This window comes from Pezoporus flaviventris, unplaced genomic scaffold, assembly GCF_033815535.1.
Source record: "Pezoporus flaviventris isolate CSIRO_AGI_PZ_B2104156 unplaced genomic scaffold, CSIRO_AGI_Pfla_v1 ptg000215l, whole genome shotgun sequence".
Classification (NCBI taxonomy): Eukaryota; Metazoa; Chordata; class Aves; order Psittaciformes; family Psittacidae; genus Pezoporus; species Pezoporus flaviventris.
In genome coordinates this window covers 357,530-376,710 of record NW_026892763.1, presented here as the reverse complement: position 1 = coordinate 376,710, position 19,181 = coordinate 357,530, and the positions used below count along the sequence as shown (strand labels likewise).

Here is a 19,181-nt window from a genome sequence, read left to right as displayed (position 1 = left end):
CAAGGCACCCAGCTTGCCTTTACTGCCGGATGGATGGAGGCTGGGTGCTGGCCAGGGATGCAGAGGACTGCTGTGGGTGTTAAAGCTGTCTCAATTTTATACCGTTGACAAGAGCAATTACAGGACTTGCTGCTCTCACCGTTTGTGCTGCCGTTTGTCACTCCTTGGCAGTGAGTCCGGCACCAACGAGCTCTTGGTGTCACATCTTCTGCCTGAGGAATTGGTGGCCTCGGGCGAGGGGCTGTGGGGAAGGACTGGGCTGTCCCTCATCAGGGATGGAGGTGATGGCCTTGGCTTTGAGGAAATTCAAATCATCGAATCTCAGACTGGTTTGGGTTGGAAGGGGCCTTAAAGCTCTTCCAGCTCCAACCCCCATCTAATTCCAACGCCCCAAATCCTGGGAAACATTTCAAATTCATCCCTATCTTCATTTCTTCCAGTGTGAGCCTCTGTAAAGTGCTGTGCTGATCCCCACACTCCCTCTCACACCATCTCTGACATTTCCCCCCCTCCCCTGCAGCCAAGCAGTGCCTTGGGCGTGCAGATGCTGTCCTGGACACAGCGATGCTCCAGTGTTATGGGTTCTCCCTGTTGATAGGGGTTTGAGAGGTGAAACTGCCCTCCAGAGGTGTTAGCACTGAGCATCATCGCTTTCCTGCTCTGGCTGGGCCTGAGGAGGTCCCAGCTGAGCCCAGCCAAGTGCTGCACCTTCATTGATGGATGAAGGAAACAGCGACAGACCAGAGGAGACGGTGATGGATCTCTTGGGGGTTTAGAGAACAAGAGCGAGGAGGGAAAGGTTGAATCTCTTGGGTTTATTTACTCCAGAAAGTGTAATGGATAAGTAAAACCCAAATTGCTGTTAAGAGGGACACTATCAGGTTTTCCCCTGAGGAAAGACATGGGGAAGTGAGTTAATTCTGCAGTGAAGATTTGAGCTGTCTGCTCTGAAGGGCTTCCCAGTGCACTGACCACTGGGCAGCTTGGGCAAAAGGGGGAGGCCAGCTCTGAGATGGATGGTCCAGCTTTATTTTGATGTCTTAACTCCTTCTGGTTTGAAGATGATAGAGGGTAACTTGTTGAGTGAGGTACATTGGGGTGTTCTCACTGTCTTGGGTACCACTGCTCTACCAGCATCATAGTGCCTTGGCTACCAAGGGTTGAATCGCCATAGAATCCTCACCACCCTCACAGTAAAGAATTTCTTCCCTGTATCCAACCTACATCTCCCCTGTTTAAGTTTGAACCCATCTCCCCTTGCCCTGTGACTACAGTTCCTGATGGAGAGTCCCTCTCCAGCATCCTTGTAGCCCCTTTCAGGTACTGGAAAGCATCTGAACTCTTTTCACCCACAGCAAACAGCACGACAAGGGGCAACAGCCACAGGATGTGGTTTGGGCTGTTGGGGCTGGGCACTAGGAAAAGCATCTTACACCAGAAAGGTGGTGAAGCCCTGGCACCAGGATGCTGTGGTGTCTCCAACCTTGGAGGCTCTTCTAAGTCAAAGTCATGGCTGCCTTCACCTAGTATTGGTGATGCTCTTGCTGACTAGGTGACCTCAAGAGGTCTCTTAGAGCCTTTCTGTCACCCTGACCCTCAAATGGGACAGTTGAGCTCTTGAGGACCTTCTACAATGCTGTGTTTGGTAACTGCTTAAACTGGAGGCTGCATTGTACTGGAGAACAAGACACACATATAAGGAGTGTCAGCATATGATGGAAGGATGCCGTAGAGCACAGACGAATTTGTAATGGATTGACCTGAAGAGGGTGATTTAAAACCCATAACTGCACAAAACCAGCCTTGAAGATGTTTTCCTGCAGAGCTCTGTGTCTCTGCTCACCAGCTTGCTGCCTTTGCTGGAGCTGACGCCATCCACCCAACCCTTTGCACCTTGCAAAGCCTTCTTGTAGCTGGGGACATAGCTTTCCCTCCGGTTCTAATTCATCCTTTTGACCCTGTACAGCTCCCACCAGCACTAAAGGCCCTGTTTGACCTCCGTGTCTGTGAACCTCCTAGTACAAAGTGCTGCACGGACACATCCAGTGCATTCAGTTCCTGGTTTGGATGTCCTTCCTATACCTGCCTTGCTGTTGGGTTATCTTCTTTAGCCTTCCTGGACCACAAAGCAGCAAGACAGAAAAGTCAATGGAGTTATGTCCCAGCTGGATTGACTCATATTAACCTCCCTTATGTAATTCATGGCTGTTGCCTACCATATACCCTTAAGTCCTTTGTAAAGTCTATTTTAAGTTATCTCCAGGGGAATATCTCCTCTAGGGAAAACCTGGCAAAGCATAAGAGCACAGGCTGGATTCTGCTGATGCTACACCTTCCTTTGCTTCCTCCCTTTGCAGTCCTACCTGCCTGCCCCTTGCTCTCCATCAAACACTCCTCCTCCCACCTTGGAGCTGACAACCTTTCATATTCCCTGGGTTTTATCTCCCTTCCTGCTGGCAGCAGGAGGTTGCCTTCCCAAACTGCCTTCTTTTAATCTTCCCTTGCAAGTCAGTCCCTTTCAACAGTGCTCTGAAAGACCACAGAGGAGGGGAAGGGGGGAACGTGGGTTTAGTTCTCTTTATAGAAACTCCAGCCCAAGTTAATGGAAATTACCACAGCAAAAGCATACTAACAGGCCTATAGTTGACCACAAAGCTAAGGCACGCTGGTTGCTTTGGATGCTTATCCACAGGGAGCCCTCCTCTGGCGATGGGGTAATGGGGAAAGCAAGAATTCGGGCTGTACCCTGTGTATTGCCTGTGAAAAATCTCTATGTGATGTGATAGGAGTTTTCCAAGTGGAAAATGGCCGTGGAGTCCCGAGCCCGGCAGCAAGAAGAGGGAGTGAGCTGGCCAGGACATGCTGCTGGTGGCTTCTGCATCCATCATGAGCAAGACGTCTGAGGGATGGTGTATCCTGCCTTGCCACCTCAAAGAGCACCACAGCTGCAAGGGACGTGATTGAACTTGTTCATCTTTGAGTAATGCTGTTTGTGAGCAAACTTACAGGACAAACTGCTGTATGAGGCTGGGGTTTTCCTCTCTTTTTCCCCTCCTTTCTATAAGCAACACCACTGCTGTGGTAGATGTGAAGTTAAGAAACAAGGGGGCTTTGTGAAAGGCTGCACAGTCATCCCGCTGAGGGTTTCTGTTGTGGTTTAACCCCAGCCAGCAGCTAAGCCCTGCTCGGGCACTCATTCCCTCACTCATTCCATTCAGTGGGGTGGGGAGAGAATCAGAGGGGTAAAAGTGATGAAATCTGTGGGTGGGATAAGACAGCTTAGTAGGAAAGTAAAGGACACACAAGTAAGCAAAGAAAAACAAGGAATTCATTCCCATCTTCCCAGGGCCAGGCAGGTATTCACCCATCTACAGGAAAGCAGGGCTCCGTCACACATAAATCTGACTTGGGAAGACAAACATCATCACTCCCAGTGTCCCCCCTTCCTTCCTTCTTCCTCCAGCTTTATAAGCTGAGCATGACGAGGATGCTATGAGGGCTGGAGCAGCTCTGCCCTGGAGCCAGGCTGAGAGAGCTGGGCTGGGGCAGCCTGGAGAAGAGAAGGCTCCTGAAGGGGAGACCTGAGAGCAGCTCCAGTGCCTGAAGGGGCTGCAGGAAAGCTGGAGAGGGGCTTGGGACAAGGGCCTGTAGGGCCAGGCCAAGGGGAATGGCTTGAACCTGCCCGAGGGGAGACTGAGATGAGCTCTTAGGCAGAAGCTCTTCCCTGGGAGGGTGCTGAGGCGCTGGCACAGGGTGCCCAGAGAAGCTGTGGCTGCCCCATCCCTGGCAGTGTTCAAGGCCAGGCTGGACACAGGGGCTTGGAGCAAGCTGCTCTATGGAAGGGGTCCCTGCCACTGCTTGGAACTGGAGGAGCTTTAAGGTCCCTTCCAATCCAAACCAGTCTGGGATTCTCTGACTCAACATCATACGGTATGGGATATCCTTTGAGTCAGTTGGGGTCACTTGTCCTGAACTCCTCGTGCACCCCTGTTCTCACTGGTAGGGTGAGGAGCAGGAAAGCCTTTGCCTCTGTGTAAGCGCTGTTCAGCAATCCCTAAAACCTCACTGAATTACCAACACTGCAGCACAAACCCAAACCATAGCCCTAAACCAGCTACTGCGAAGAAAATTAACCCTACCCCAGCCCAAACCAGCACTGGGTCCCTCTGATTCAGAACAGAGGAACTCTAGGGCTCCACTGGCTGCAACCCCTTGAGCCTGTCCCCATCATTGCCCATCAGCAGACCCAGATGAGCAAAGGGTCTGCATCCACAGACGGATTGCACTGGCACACCAAAACACAGCGCCCAGGACCCCTTGGACCCATGCAGTGAGCTGCTTTGGTGCTCAAGCACGGTCTGGTCCCCATCTGAAGCCATCCGCTCTAATGGTAGGGAGGTGCAGCCCTTCTGGCTTCATATAGTCGTTCTGCAAGCCCATCCCAGGGTATTCCCGGCTCAGCACAGTGCTGCTCTTGGGTTTTCATGCCACACAAAGCAGATTGGGCTGGTGTTCATTTGTGGTGGGTGGGAAATACCCTGGAGCCACTTGAGGTTGTGCTGAGCAAGGCAGGAAACTGCCTGCGAGCCAAAGGCTTGTGCTGAGCCAGGAAAGAACCTTCTTCTCCACGGGATGCAGTGGGGATGCTGCACATTCATGGGCTGCCAAGAGCTGGAGGTGAGCACCATGGACCATCTCTTCTCAACTCCTGTCCATAGTACCTGTCGTGGTTTAAGCCCGGCTGCCACGCAGTCTGTCTCTCACTGCCCCCCTTCCTCCCCACAGCCACTTCTGCAGGGATGGGGAGGAGAACGAAAAGAATGTAACTCCAATGGGTTGAGATAAGAGCAGTCCAGCAACTAAGGTATAACACAAACCACTGCTGCTACCACCAATAATAATAATGATAAGGGAAATAACAAGGGGAGAGAACACAACCGCTCACCACCCACCGACCGATACCCAGCCTGACCGAGCAGTGATCTCCCTTCCAGGTGACTGCCCCCAGTTTATACAGTGGGCATGACATGCTGTGGTATGGAATACCTCCCGGCTTCCCCTCCTCCCTGGCAGAGCATGAGGCTCACAAAGCCCTTGGTCAGAGTGAACATTACTGAGCAACAACTGAAAACAGCGGTGTTATCAGCGCTGTTCCCAGGCTGAAAGGCAAGAACACAGCACTGCACCAGCTACTAAGGAGGAGGAAAATGACTGCTGCTGCTGAACCCAGGACAGAACCTCAGTTCTATTCCATGCCTGCTAACACCCTGGTTTAGGAGCAGATGCTCATCATGGCTCGAAAACAACAGTGTAAAACTCCCCTAAGTTTGGCTTTCTGATGCTCGTGGCTAGCATACGCTATTGGTCCTTCCTTGAGTGGGTCCACCTACATCTCTTCAGCATTCACTCTTTTGTGGGTCTTCTAACAACCTTCTTTAAGCCAGAAGTCACTTCTCTGTGTTTAGGTACTTGAGAAAGGGGCTGGAGAGTCTCTCATCTCAATGAACAAAATGCTCAGCAAAAAAATAGCCCCCCCCAAACCCCTAAAATAAAAGAAAGTAAAATAAAATAAAATAAAGTAAAATACAATGAAATGAAATAAAATAAAATAAAGTAAAAAAATGAAATAAAATAAAGTAACATAAAGTAAAATAAAATAAAATATAATTAAATTAAATTAAATCAAATCAGTTTCTTATTCTGATGTGTGTTAATTTGGTCTCACAATGGCTGTGCAAAGAGTCTGGTGAATTATCTAAACCAGCCACTTAACCACCGGCCTTTCCCCCTCACCATAGGACTGCTGGCCAGGGTGTGAGGAGTTAATGTGTTTTCTCCTCTGTGTATGTCTTCTCTGTCCTGCACATTTGGGTTGAACTTTGTAGTTTGGGGGTTTCTACTGAACTCCATTCTTCAGCCAAAAATGACAAGTTACCCAATGGTCTGCGGCTGCACACTGATGGCATGAGACCAGGGACAGGATTTATGCTTGGATGGAAAGGAGCCTTGAGATGGGAAGAATGCAGGAAATAGAGGAAACCGCCCCAAAATAACACCGCACTTGACTTTCACCCCGTAATTAGAGCTGCCTCTGACAGTAACCCCTTCGAGGAGCACAGCGAGGCTGGCTGGGCTGTGGGCTCTGTCTGTGGGAGGGATGGGTTCAACCTCCCTTTCTGGTCCTGCATCCCTGGGGAAAGTCCTGCCTTTGTCAAACTGGAAAATGGGAAAGAGCCTTAACACTGCCGTGCTTCAGGAAGCCCCTGAATAAGTACTGATGATAAAAAAATAAGATTTATTAATATTAGTATTACTGCTGCAAAACGTGGCCAAACTGCCAAAGTCTGTGGGTAGAATCATGGAATCACAGTTGTTTGTGTTGGAGGGGACCTTAAAGTTGATCCAGCTCCAACCCCTGCCGTGGGTAGGGACCCCTTCCATAGAGCAGCTTGCTCCAAGCCCCTGTGTCCAACCTGGCCTTGAACACTGCCAGGGATGGGGCAGCCACAGCTTCTCTGGGCACCCTGTGCCAGCGCCTCAGCACCCTCACAGGGAAGAGCTTCTGCCTAAGAGCTCAGCTCAGTCTCCCCTGGGGCAGGTTAAAGCCATTCCCCTTGGCCTGTCCCTACATCCCTTGTCCCAAGCCCCTCTCCAGCTTTCCTGGAGCCCCTTTAGGCACTGAAGCTGCTCTAAGGTCTCGCCATCAGGAGCCTTCTCCAGGCTGAACAAGGCACTGAACAGGTATTGCAGTTTCTCTCCCAGGCTGGACCTGTGGCTCCTTTTGACATCCTCCCATCCCCAGCATCCTCATCCCTTCCCCTCACCTTCAAAGCAGCCTCTGCACAGCAGCAGGGTGAAGAAGACAAGTTTGTCCTTGCCATGGTCCACAGCCTGTGACAAGCACCCCATCAATGTCAGCTCCAGTGGGATGAAGCCTTCAAGAGACCATCTAACACTGCAAGAGCAAAAGGAACAAGCACAGTGACGTTTTGGGGACAAGGACAGCCCATCCCTCATGGAGATGGATGGACCCAGTACAAAACCATTTCTTACAAATGATTTATTTAAAAACCCCACGGAATCCTTCAGCTCCGTGGTTACTGCGCCGTGCTGGCGTCACCAAGACCGTCAGTAGGAGCAAGTGCTTTGGAGGACATGAATCCAGAAGGCTGCAGTGTCCAAAGGTTAATGTGTGTGGACTGATCCACGTGAAGGAGCAAGCTGCACCACTGAGGTGGAGGAGGCAGACGTCCATGGCACTACAGATGTAGTCCATCCCACCCAGAACATTAGGAAGCCGCCCCGTTGTCCACCGCTCCAACCATCCATCCTTCACAGTTCAGGTGTGGCACGATTCACACGACTTCAACTCCAAGGACATGGATTTCTGGTGTCACACTTTGGATTCTGGGCTCTTTATGGAGTTGCCTGCCAGTTTCTCTTTCTCTGGGTCTGCCTTTGTCCCTGCTGCACTGTTGGCTTCCCTTTCCTGCCGTCTGAGGATCATATAGACGGTCACAAAGCACAGGAAGGCACCAACCTCAAAGAAAAACTGGAGACCAAGGTACCTGTGGTGTGGAAACACAATAAATCAGGGTAGGAAGCGTGTTCCTGTGCACATCAAGCACCAATACCCAGTGTGCCCGGGCACCCAGCGGACACTGAACATGGGGACTGGCTCCTTGGGCACATTCAGCAACTGCTGCAAGCCTGGAGTTCCATGCAGGGAGTTCTGGAATTGGACCTCTGTGGTCTACAGCAGCAAGTTAACAAGGTCCTGTTCAGGGTTTTCACTTGTGCCAATGACTTTCCAAACCATTCCTAGGCATTGCTGGGAGTCAGAGTGGGCCGGGGGGGATGCGAGTTTCCCTGCTTGCTTACCATGGCATATGCTGCAACTCATCCCATGCAGGAGGTGGCCTGATGCCGCGTTGTCCCTCTGCACCCTCAGCCTTTGTCCTGATGCACACCCCTACCTTTGCCTGAAGAGGTTGTTGTCGTAGTATCTGCAGGCTGCTTTCCTGTCACACTTCTTCTCCCAGAGGATGCAGGTCGTGTCGATGGCGCTGCCGTACAGAACAGGTCCTGGCATCCACGCTGGAAGCAGAAAGGGTTAAGGGGGGCATTGGGACGTTACAGAAGCAACTCTGCTGCGACAAACCCAACCCTGGTTACTCTCCCATGTGAGGGGCTATGAAGTGGCTGGGGATGGTCTTTGCGAAGGCACTGGTCCTGCACAGAGCACCAAGGGCTGGCTGTGTGTTTGCACCCCACTGGGATGCAAGATGGTCCTTCTTTCTCATTGCTCTTTGATAAAGGACCTTTCTCATTGCTCTTTGACAAAGGAATGATGCTCACCTCCTTCATGCACTGCGCATGGATGCTCCATCCCACAACTGCAATGGCACGTTCTGGGGGGTCTCCAGGTGAACATGGATTTTCACCATAGGAAAACTAAGTAGTGGGATCACAAGACACGGCTTGCAGCCACCCTGATAGGCTGAGGGCAAACGTGGCAGTATCCTCACACAGCCAAGGGCTGCTTGCGTGGATCTAAACTTATTCCCTGCCCTTTATTCATCACCCCATGGAGATGCCTCATTCCCTCCCCACCATGTGCAGCCCCCCAGACCCTGCAAGGCCGCATCTTCCCTGGTTAGAACAGGCTTTATCCAGTCTGAAACTCTGATTAAGCACCACTCCTGCAGCCCTGGGGCTGCACAACCCCCGGAGCTGCCACGATTTTCCAGGCTGACACTTCAACACGCTCTCCTTTACCTAAAACTCTCAGCAGCATGAACTGTATCCCGACAGCAAAGGATTTGTCTTCAGGCTGGATGCTCCTGAAACACAGAATGGAAATCGTGCTGCAAAGATGGATGTTTCCCTCCTGGCTCTCACATGAAGCCTGATGGCATCTCACCCCCCAAACCATCCTTCAACCCAGCCCAGGACCCCAGGCAGTTCCCGTTTACATCAGTGTCCTGATGAAGCTTCATTCATCAGGGCCAGACGCCTTTTCCTGGCCTGGAAAACCTGCTGAGCTCCATAAGAGACAGGGAGGAGCTCAGTGAAGTATTCTTGCTTCTTGTTTAAAGAGGAAGTCACAAACAAAACCCAATTTAGCTGCTGGCTCTGCAAACACAAGCAATAGAAGGGATGCTTTTTGTGGCTGCAAGGGAGATTTACCCGTTGAGGAAGTGGCTTTCCTTGAGGATGTCCCAGTGTGTGTTTTGGTGGTACCCCAGTTTTCTGGAAGTATTTCAGGCTGTGGTTCCTGATGGGGTCACGCATGGGAGGGGACTGGGTGGGAGAAGACCTCCAGGCCAACACATAGCATAGAATCATGGAATGGTTTGAGTTGGAAGGGACCTTAAAGCTCATTCAGTTCCACCCCCATGGCCTTGAACACTGCCAGGGATGGGGCATCACTTCAAGGGACTCAGCTTCCCTTTCCTCTCTGACTGCCTGCTGTACGCATACCTCACTCATGGCATTAAAGGTGGGGTTTATATGATTTAATAATAAGTCAAGCTAAAACCAGGTTTTAACCACAGCTTATCCCTAAAAAGCAACTCTTTGGAGGGCTTTGACCACAGAAATGTGCTTGGGAAGATCATGTACAGACTAATCCATGGCTTTTCCCTCTCCTGCCCATCCCAGCCCGGAGCTTGTGCTGAGGCTGGCTCCAGCCTGCCCCATAGGCACCTTTACAAGGGTATGGGCAACTGCGGTCCTAGTTGCTTCTCTGCACTGGGAAGGGATGCTGTGCCCAAGGGAGATCCACCAGAAGGAAAGGAAAGTAATGAAACTTCTTAACTGAGCACAGAGGTGCATTAAAAAGTGCTGAAGTTCTGCAGTGCTGAGTTAATGGTGCATCTCGTTCCTGAGGCACCAGCCGTGGTGGGGAGAAGGAACAGGCTCTGCTGCTGGATCTGAAGGAATAAGGGTGCTGAGGGCCATGTGGGGTTCCTGCGAGCCCCACGGCCCCATTGCTGGGTGGGGGGGCTGTGGGGGCCTGGCATGGTGCTGAACACCACGATCCCTACAGGAGCAATTGGCCCCACAGCACCGTGGCTCCACGATACAGCCTCCAGCAGCCTGAAATCCTCACTTGGCTGCTTAAGTCTGCAGGGATCAGCAGCAATAACCAAAGAGACCTTGGAGGAGCCTTTGCAGTCTTAGGGAAGCAGGAGCTCTGTTAGTGCTGGGTCTTCAAGAGCAAGTCCTGAAGGTCTCTCCTGCTCCAGCATTTGAGACCGGAGATGCTTGGTGGTTCTGTCCTGCCCAGCAACGCCAAGTCTCCAGAGCCAGGCATAGCCTCGATGGACAACCACATGCACTGCCCTGATGGGAGCAGGGAAGCCCCATTCCCTGCACCAACACGTGCAAAAACCATGTAAAAACAATGGGATGAGCAGGTGCAATATGGGGTTGATTCAGCTGGAGAGAACCTTCCTCAACTCAAGGACCTCTTGGGCTCCCAAACAGCACTTTGTGATGTCTTTTGCGGCTGCACCCAGACCATGGCCAACCCAAGGTGCTCACCTGAGGATGAGCATGAAGGACGGCGTGTGGGACGTGCTGGCGAGGATCCCTGCCAGGCAGGACAGGATCACAAAGGGCAGGAAGAGGCGGGAGCAGCCGGTGCTGCAGGTCCCGGGTCTGGCAGAGCCCATGAGCCCGTGGTCGGAGATGCAGCTGCAGTTGGTGTAGTTCTGCAGAGAGGAGAGAAACCAGAGCCTGCTCACCTGGAGATACCAGGGGTAGGTGCCAGCTGCCATGGGGCTGTCTGTGCATGGCCAGCAGTAATCAGCACTCAGCACTTCAAAGAGGGGTTGAGGGGAGGAAGAAACACGTATGATAAAGCTGGATGGGAATAACAAGCTGATGGATTGAGGAAACACAGGTTCCCATCCCACTGACAGCCTACAACGTGCTGTCATCGCTGAAAGGAGGTCCCAGGCTCACAATGTCCCAAGGGCATCACCAGGGTGTCACATCCCCACACAGGTGATGGGGAAGCTGGTACCACCGTGGTACCTTGGTTCAAATCATAGCAGCATGGAATCCCAGTGGAAGGGACCTCAGGGATCATTGCTCCAACCTCTCCAGGCACAGCCTGACCCACACTGGATGCCCAGCACCCTGTGCAGCCCCATCTTAACAGTGTCCAGCCCTGGGGAGTCACCACTGCCCTGGGGACATTATTCCAGTGGCTGCTTGTTCCCAGTGGGAATCTCCCAGCAGTAACTTGTGCCCATCACCCCTGGGCTCTCCCATGGGACTCCTTGTCCAAAGGGAGCCTCCATCTTCCCTGCAGCCCCCTTTACCTCCTGGCACATGGATCAGGTCTCCCTGCGCCTTCTCTTCTCCAGCTGAGCAGTCCCAGCTCTCTCAGCCTTTCCTCACTGCTGCCCAGCCCTTGGAGCATCTTTGAGGCCCTTCTCTGGCCCCTCTCCAGCCCGGCCACAGCTTTGCTGTGCAGCAGGACCCAACCTGAGCCCATGCTCCAGGGGTGTCCTGAGCAGCGCCCAGCACAGTGGCACAAGGGCACCTTCATCCCTGTGGTGATGCCCCTGGGGATGTTCCCCAGCACCCTCACTCCGATGGAGCTGGGGTCCTCCAGTGTCACCTACAGTGGTACCTTGCTTCATCTCTCTGTGCTTCCAGAGGCATCTGGAAGTGCTCCCAACCCAGAAGCATCCTTGCCTTGCTGGTGTGAGCTGCAGCAATGCCTCCCTACTCCCGGCAGCAATCCTTCTATGCTTGTTTCATGTCTGCTATGCACTGAAGATGCTTACACACAGGTTTATTTCAATGTCATCATCTGCCATATGAATGCTTTGGCATCCTGAATAAATCTGGACTCCTGGTATGAAACAAACACAGCTGATAAAACATTAAAGCCTGATGTGAGTTTACCCACCTGTGCTACATCTGTATTTAAGAGAGACATTGAGGGGCTGGAGCGGGGCCAGAGAAGGGAATGGAGCTGGTGCAGGGCCTGGAGCCCAAGTGTGATGGGGAAGGGCTGAGGGACCTGGGGGGTTCAGTGTGGAGAAGAGAAGGCTCAGGGGGGACCTGATGGCTGCCTACAAGTGCCTGAGAGGAGGATGGAGCCAGGAGGGGCTGGGCTCTGCTCCCAAGGAACAAGGGATGGGACAAGAGGAACCGGCCTCAAGCTGCACCAGGGCAGGTTTAGATGGAGCTGCCCCAGAGGGTGCTCAGGCATTGGAACAGGCTGCCCAGGGCAGGGCTGCAGGCACCGGCCCTGCAAGGGTTCACACCCCGTGGAGACGAGGCCTCAGTGCCATAGGGCAGTGGTGGCCTTGGGGCAATGGTTGCACTGGATGGTCCTGAAGCTCTTTTCCATCCTGGTTGATTCTATGATCTTGAGGAGGAAATGTCCATGGGAGCAGCATGGGCTCCATCCCCTGTACCCACCTTGTCTCCTGCTGCAAAACCCTCCATCCAGTGGCTCCATGCAGAGCAGAGCTGCAACCAAAGCCAGAGCCAGGCTCAGGGGAGGATTAAATCAGAACATCACTTGCATGTGGAAAATGCAAAATCTCACCTTTGAGAGAGGGTCATAAATTCCTGGCACAGCGTTAGCAAAGGGAAGATGCCTCGGGGCAAGAAACAGGGGATTTTGTCTTTTTCCTCCCGATTTCCATCACAATTCTCTTTTTCTTGATCAAGAAACCTCTTTTTAAAGACCTTCACATGAAATGGGTGGGATTTTATTGTTGCTGGCAGGAGCCAGACTCACACCAGGCTGGCAGTTTGCAGAAGGGTGACCCCAGAGGCAGGAGCCACATCACTGCCTGGGGAAGGGGCATGGCTGATGCCCATAGGAGACCCACAAGGAACTGCTCTTGGCTGAGAGCACAGGGGGAGATTTGGGATGGAAGGGGACAAAATCCCTCCTCCCACCTGGAGGAAAGGGGATTTAGAATCTAAATTAAGGGATTTATCCTCTTCAGCCATCTGAAACGAACGAAACCAAACTCATCCTCTGGGCTCCTTCTGCCGCCATGGGCACAGAGGAGGGTCTCCAGGGGACCCGGCACAGCCGAGTGCTTGCGATAGCCGAGATGAATTTGGGCCAAGGCAGTTCACAGAAACACAATTAGATAAATTAAAACTCGCTTGATCCGTGCAGCCAGCACCTTGCAAAGAGTCAGAGTCAGGAATGAAAGGGACTCAAAGACAGCTTTGGTTTGGCTGGAGGCTCCAAGCCTGGACAGGGGCTTGGGGCAAGGGCCTGTAGGGCCAGGCCAAGGGGAATGGCTTTAACATCCCTGGCAGTGCTCAAGGCCAGGTTGGACACAGGGGCTTGGAGCAAGCTGCTCCAGTGGAAGGGGTCCCTGCCCATGGCAGGGGCTGGAGCTGGATGGGCTTTAAGGTCCCTTCCAACCCAGAGCATGCTATGACTCTAAGATGATTCTATAGGTGGCAAGAAGACCCAGCAAAGTACCTCAGTGCTAAAGGAAGAGCTAATGTTGGCTTTACCAAGTAGTATTTGATGGCACCATCCAGGGAGCCCCAGTTTTGCTGTAGCGTTCGGCTCCACGTAATTATACATATAACGAATGCAGGAGTGGGTCACATTCAGGACTTTAGGATGTCCAAGGGCTGGAGGCATCTTTGGCAAGGAAGAAGCCGTTGAAAAAGCCCCGCTGTTCTAAACACAGGCACAGGGATGCAGAAAAGTACATCTGGGACTGAGCCTTGGCACAAAATAATGGTTATTAGAATGAAGTGGTGTTAATTAACAAAACGCTGCTAAAACGTGCCCAGACAGTCCCTTGCTGCCATTACACCCTGTGCCAAGAGCCCAGCGGGAAACTACTCACCCTGTATGGATTGCTAATGTGTTTCAGATAGGTATTTGGATTGGCAAAGCCTCCCTTCCTATTTATTTGTTGAACTGTATCGCCTGGAGACTCAGCTGACAACTGGCACTGTGAATACTCAGCCCCATCGGGGTTTGGGTGGCAGGCAGGGAGCAGCAGAGGAGAGAGAAGCACAGGGCAGGACAATAGCACTTCCAGGTCTGCAAACCAAGGCAAAGCCAAGAGCAAGCCCCATTGCTCCAGCTCCCACACCAGGATTTTCCCCCTAAATGATCCGGTTTGAGAACCGGCATTTACAGGGAGGATGCACATTGGATCATGACTTTGTAACCTGCAAGTCCGCAGGCTCAAAGGTGGAATAACACTGCTTTACCAAGGCCCTCCCACAGCAGTCACTGACTAAATATCAGTGCTGTGTGTACTGGGGCAATGGTCCCTCCATTGCCTGGCTCAGAGCACACAGAGCTGCTCCCCAGGTCCCCAGAAGCAAGAGCAAGAGCTGCCTCCCCTCTCTTCATCTATAGATACGACACAGCTAAACCAAGTTATATGATGGAGACAACCCGGCTGCTTCTGCAACCGTAGGTATCAGTTGAGTGTTTTCAGCTTCCAGTTGAAGGTGTCCCTGCTCATGGCAGGGGGGTGGAACTGGATCATAGAATCACAGACTGGTTTGTGTTGGATGGGCCCCTAAAGCTCATCCTTGCTGATGAGCATTTAGGGGTGAGGGGAAAGCAGAAGGTCTTTGCATCTTCCATGATCTTTGCATGGCCTTTGCATGAAGTCCACTCAAGCTGCTGGGTAGCAGGGAGATATTGAAGCTGGGGTTTGTGGAGTTAAACCAGACCCAATGAGGGAGCAGTTGATGGGGAAGGACACTTAGGTGTCCCAAAAGGTTGGATACCTTGGCCAAGGACTGTGTTATACTGGAGAGTGCTAACAGACACCAGGCTTTTCCTGGGATGTTCCCAACCTTCTCCTGCCTATCCCACAGGGCCATGCAGAGCTTGTCCAACACTAACATCAGAAAACCAGACCTGAGCACTGCATGGGTCATCCCTCATTATCCATCCCATGCCCGGACAAGGATGCAGCACCTGAATGACTTACCAGGACTGAGTTGTTGTCTGCATCGATATTCACACCCCTGCAGCCAGCAGAACAGGGTGAGATGTATTCGATAGCGTTGGAGCCACAGATGGGGTTGTAGGCTTTCTCGGGGCAGTTGCACTGGAGGTTGCACTCCAAGGCGTGGTGTCCAAATTCGGAGCTACAGCAGGAGGAAAACGTTAATGCATGGTATTGAGTATCATTGATACACTGAAAATATACACCGGGTATACTGGGATTAGCAGAGAAACATTTGATTGCTCAACGAACATTGATTGCTCATGGAACGGTTTGGGTTGAAGGGACCTTAAAGCTCCTCCATTCCCAACCCCTGCCACAGGCAGGGACCCCTTCCATAGAGCAGCTTGCTCCAAGCCCCTGTGTCCAACCTGGCCTTGAACACTGCCAGGGATGGGGCAGCCACAGCTTCTCTGGGCACCCTGTGCCAGCGCCTCAGCACCCTCACAGGGAAGAGCTTCTGCCTAAGAGCTCAGCTCAGTCCCCCCTCAGGCAGGTTCAAGCCATTCCCCTTGGCCTACATGTGAAGACCCACAGAAATTCCACTACAAGCCTCCAAGCCTTTGCTCTGCCTGTACAAAGCATCCTGACCACAAACGGTGCAGAAAACCCCCCACTTCCTTCACACTGAGCCCCAAATCTGGGTTCTTGGGGTATTTGCAACACCACAGAGGTGGTGAGCTTCCCACTGAGGGCTCAGACCAGCTTCCACCAAGACCACAGGATGCTGAACGTGGGACTTTACAGACACTCTGGACCAAGAAGGTCCTGCCCCTAGGGAAGCAGCCACAGCCTTGAAGGTGTGATCCCAGGGCTGGCCCCTGCCCAAACTCTTCTCCTCTGAGTAAGTGCTGCACTTTCCAAGATGAATTTTTAATCTTGGGCTGTTTGTGCCAAAAAACGTTCACTTGGGGTTTCACAACCAGGCCATGAAGATGGAAGGAGTAAGGATGCAATGAAATGAGTGTTCATTCACAGCAGCATTGATCTCTAGCCTTATTTTATCACCATTCACTGTTTCTCATTAGGGAATAAGCCCATTTTTGGGTGTTCTACTTAACTCCCACCTCCACCCCAACCAGTGCAGGTGGGAATTGGGGTGTACCCACATCCCTGGGAATGACACCCCCCCCCCATTCCCATCCTGTCAGTACCTCTCACTGTAGGTAACACCCATGACCTTCTGCGTGGGGCAGCCGAGGAAGAGGAGGGGAAAGGCCACAAGCAGGCAGAGGAACATGCCGAGGACACACATAGCACTGCATTGCCTCAAGGACATCTGGAACCGCTTCAGGATGGCACCACCGACCACGATGCCAACCATGGCCCCAGGGATGTTCACAGCACCTGAGGGAAAGACAGCTCCTGAACCCTGTTCTCCATCCTCTGATCCATATCAGTCCCTTCATTATAACAAAGCCCCAGAAGATTTGCTGTTGGGGTCCTGGTTTGTAGCATCTGTGCTCTGATGGGTACCAAGGCTTTTGCAAGGACCGGTGGGATGATGCTAAGATGCAAAACCAGCAGGATCCCACAGCAGACTGGATGTTTTATGTATCCATGCGTGGAAGATGTAGGGACCAGTCAAAACCTATGCTTCACCCAGCAAATGTGATTTTTCAGTGTAGACAAGGAGAAAACATCAAGTGAACCCGCAGAAGATATTAAATCCCTGTGTAACGCAGCCATCTGCCCACTTCAGTTGTCATCAGTGTAAAACTGTGAAGGTTTCCATCGCACACTTGGCATTCTACAGACCCCACCTTTATAACGGGATATCAAAGCACAACCTGTTTAATTCAACAAAGAATCAACGGGGAGATTGCTTTCAGCCAATAAATACCCACGCGAGGAAGGGTTTTCCAACTGCAGAAGGCTTTTTGATCTGACAGACGAAGGCAGAACAAGATTTAGTAGCTGGGAACAAAAGCTAGAACAATCCAGCCAAGAAATAGGTTTTTTACCCTTTAATGGGGTGGGTAAATCAAGCCTGGGAAGAGTTCAGCAGGGCACATCAGTGCAGGACACCACTGCTGCTGCCTTGAACCTTTCTGCCTGTATTTAGCTTGGGCTTTGCCAGTCTGCTCCGCTCCTTTTCCTCTGATTTATTTGCTGTGGACTTCAGAAAACTCTTTCTTATGAGGAGTCCTGCTGTTTGTGCTAAAGTGTATTTAAAATACTTCCCCGTCTGGATCTCTGAACTCCCCAACTGATTTTACAAGAGGAGAGTGCTCTCCTTTGTACTTTTATTACCATGAGAAGATCACAGAGGGAGACCTCGGCCTCGGACAGGATATTCTGGATATTACAATGCAAGCAAAAGCAGGCTAATCTCCTGAGCACATATCCTGCTCAGCACTTACTCTTTTCCTTCCTAACACCACCGACGGCACACAAGTAGATCAACAACTACAAGCAATGAGTCTGACTACAGAAAACACACTGGAGAGTTCAGGCGCGATCAGAGTCCGACCGGCCTCTTCCTCCAAAGTGCCTTCAAATGCATTCCTACATTTCTGCAGGCTTTCATTCTATTTACTAGCGACTATTTAAAGACCCTTAACCCAATGATTGATGTAAAGTAAGCCCCGCTACAGCAACACGCACGGTTCACATCCGTTGTTTCTTTGCTCCCTTGAAGCAGAGAGTCGGTTTCCTTTCCTTGATTATACGGAACAGCTTGAGATAACAAACATCTATGCAGGTCTTAAAAGGTTTTCTTCTAGCAAGAAGTGTAAAGGAAGGGAAGCAGATAGCAGCTGAGAAACTATGGGTAAGGACCTTGTGTCACCTCTGTCTTGGCTCCGCAGGAAATGTTCCTTCTTAGGAATCATGGAATGGTTTTGGTTGGAAGGGACCTTAAAGCTCATCCAGCTCCAACCCCTGCCACGGGCAGGGACCCCTTCCACTGGAGCAGCTTGCTCCAAGCCCCTGTGTCCAGCCTGGCCTTGAACACTGCCAGGGATGGGGCAGCCACAGCTTCTCTGGGCACCCTGTGCCAGTGCCTCAGCACCCTCACAGGGAAGAGCTTCTGCCTTATCTCCAACCTGAACCTCCCCTGTTTCAGTTTGAACCCATCACCCCTTGTCCTATCACTGCAGTCCCTGATGAAGAGTCCCTCCCCAGCATCCTTGCAGCCCCCTTCAGGCACTGGAAGCTGCTCTGAGGTCTCCACACAGCTTCTCTTCTCCACCCTCAACAGCCCCAATGTTCTCAGCCTGGCTCCATACAGGAGCTGCTCCAGCCCCTGAGCATCCTCGTGGCCTCCTCTGCACTAAACAGTAACCTCCAGTTTATGCTCTAAGAGGTGCTCAAAGCCCTGACAGCAACACTCACCGATGATCATGTTGGCCAGGGAGGCTGTAAGGGAGAACTGCCTCTCCAGGAACTTCCCCATGAACGTGGCTAACCCGGCAACCATGGCAGAGAGGTTGACCTGAGCCAACACCACCAGCAGGAAGACGGGATGGCGCAGGTTCCTCAGCAGCACCAGAGGGAAATCTGAAAGGAAAAGGGAAAACTCTTGCATGGAGAGGAGCTGAACAGCAAAATAACCCATGGGAAGCGGCAAAACCCTGGATTTTCCCACATTTTATGCACCAAACTAATTCTTTAGGAGTGATGAGCTCTTCTGAACATTTCATTTACAAGAGGGCAGAATGAGTGCTTTCAGAGTTTACCATTTCAGGGCTTGATTGACCATTTGGACATTAAAAAGCCAGAATGAGGCATCATAACACTGCAAAAACAGACCTGAAAATTGCAAACCAGAGTGAGAGAATGGAAGCTGATGATCCCTTACCCCACCTGCCTCAGGAACCAGCCGTGGGATGGGTGAATTAATGGCAGAATTAGTTGTTGCAAGCAACAAGGTAAGGTTTTCAGTTGGAAGTGACCTGCAGTGGTCATCTGGTCCCACTGCCTGAGCAGCTCAAGGCTGAAGCTCGTAAAGAAGGGCACTGTTCACGTGGTCATTGCCCAACCTGCTGGAGCGCATCCAGAGGAGCCCATGGAGATGCTGCGAGGGCTGGAGCAGCTCTGCTTTGGAGCCAGGCTGAGAGAGCTGGGCTGGGGCAGCCTGGAGAAGAGAAGGCTCCTGAAGGGGAGACCTGAGAGCAGCTCCAGTGCCTGAAGGGGCTGCAGGAAAGCTGGAGAGGGGCTTGGGACAAGGGATGTAGGGATAAGAATGAGCTT

At 51.9% G+C, this 19,181-nt stretch overlaps 1 protein-coding gene across 3 annotated transcripts in view; it reads right to left on the bottom strand.

The window, feature by feature from the left end:
• Positions 1-7,045: 7,045 nt before the first annotated feature.
• Positions 7,046-19,181, bottom strand: part of SLCO2B1 (solute carrier organic anion transporter family member 2B1) — a 56,511-nt gene continuing 44,375 nt past the window's right edge. For all 3 annotated transcript variants that reach the window (XM_061442150.1, XM_061442149.1, XM_061442151.1), the window contains 7 exons: positions 18,324-18,488; positions 16,142-16,334; positions 14,970-15,129; positions 10,549-10,718; positions 8,779-8,843; positions 7,977-8,097; positions 7,046-7,568 (listed from right to left, as the gene is read on the bottom strand). In XM_061442150.1, the coding sequence (XP_061298134.1) occupies positions 7,394-7,568; positions 7,977-8,097; positions 8,779-8,843; positions 10,549-10,718; positions 14,970-15,129; positions 16,142-16,334; positions 18,324-18,488 (1,049 nt within the window). In that variant the 3' untranslated portion in view covers positions 7,046-7,393. The remainder of the gene's footprint in view (positions 7,569-7,976; positions 8,098-8,778; positions 8,844-10,548; positions 10,719-14,969; positions 15,130-16,141; positions 16,335-18,323; positions 18,489-19,181) is intronic.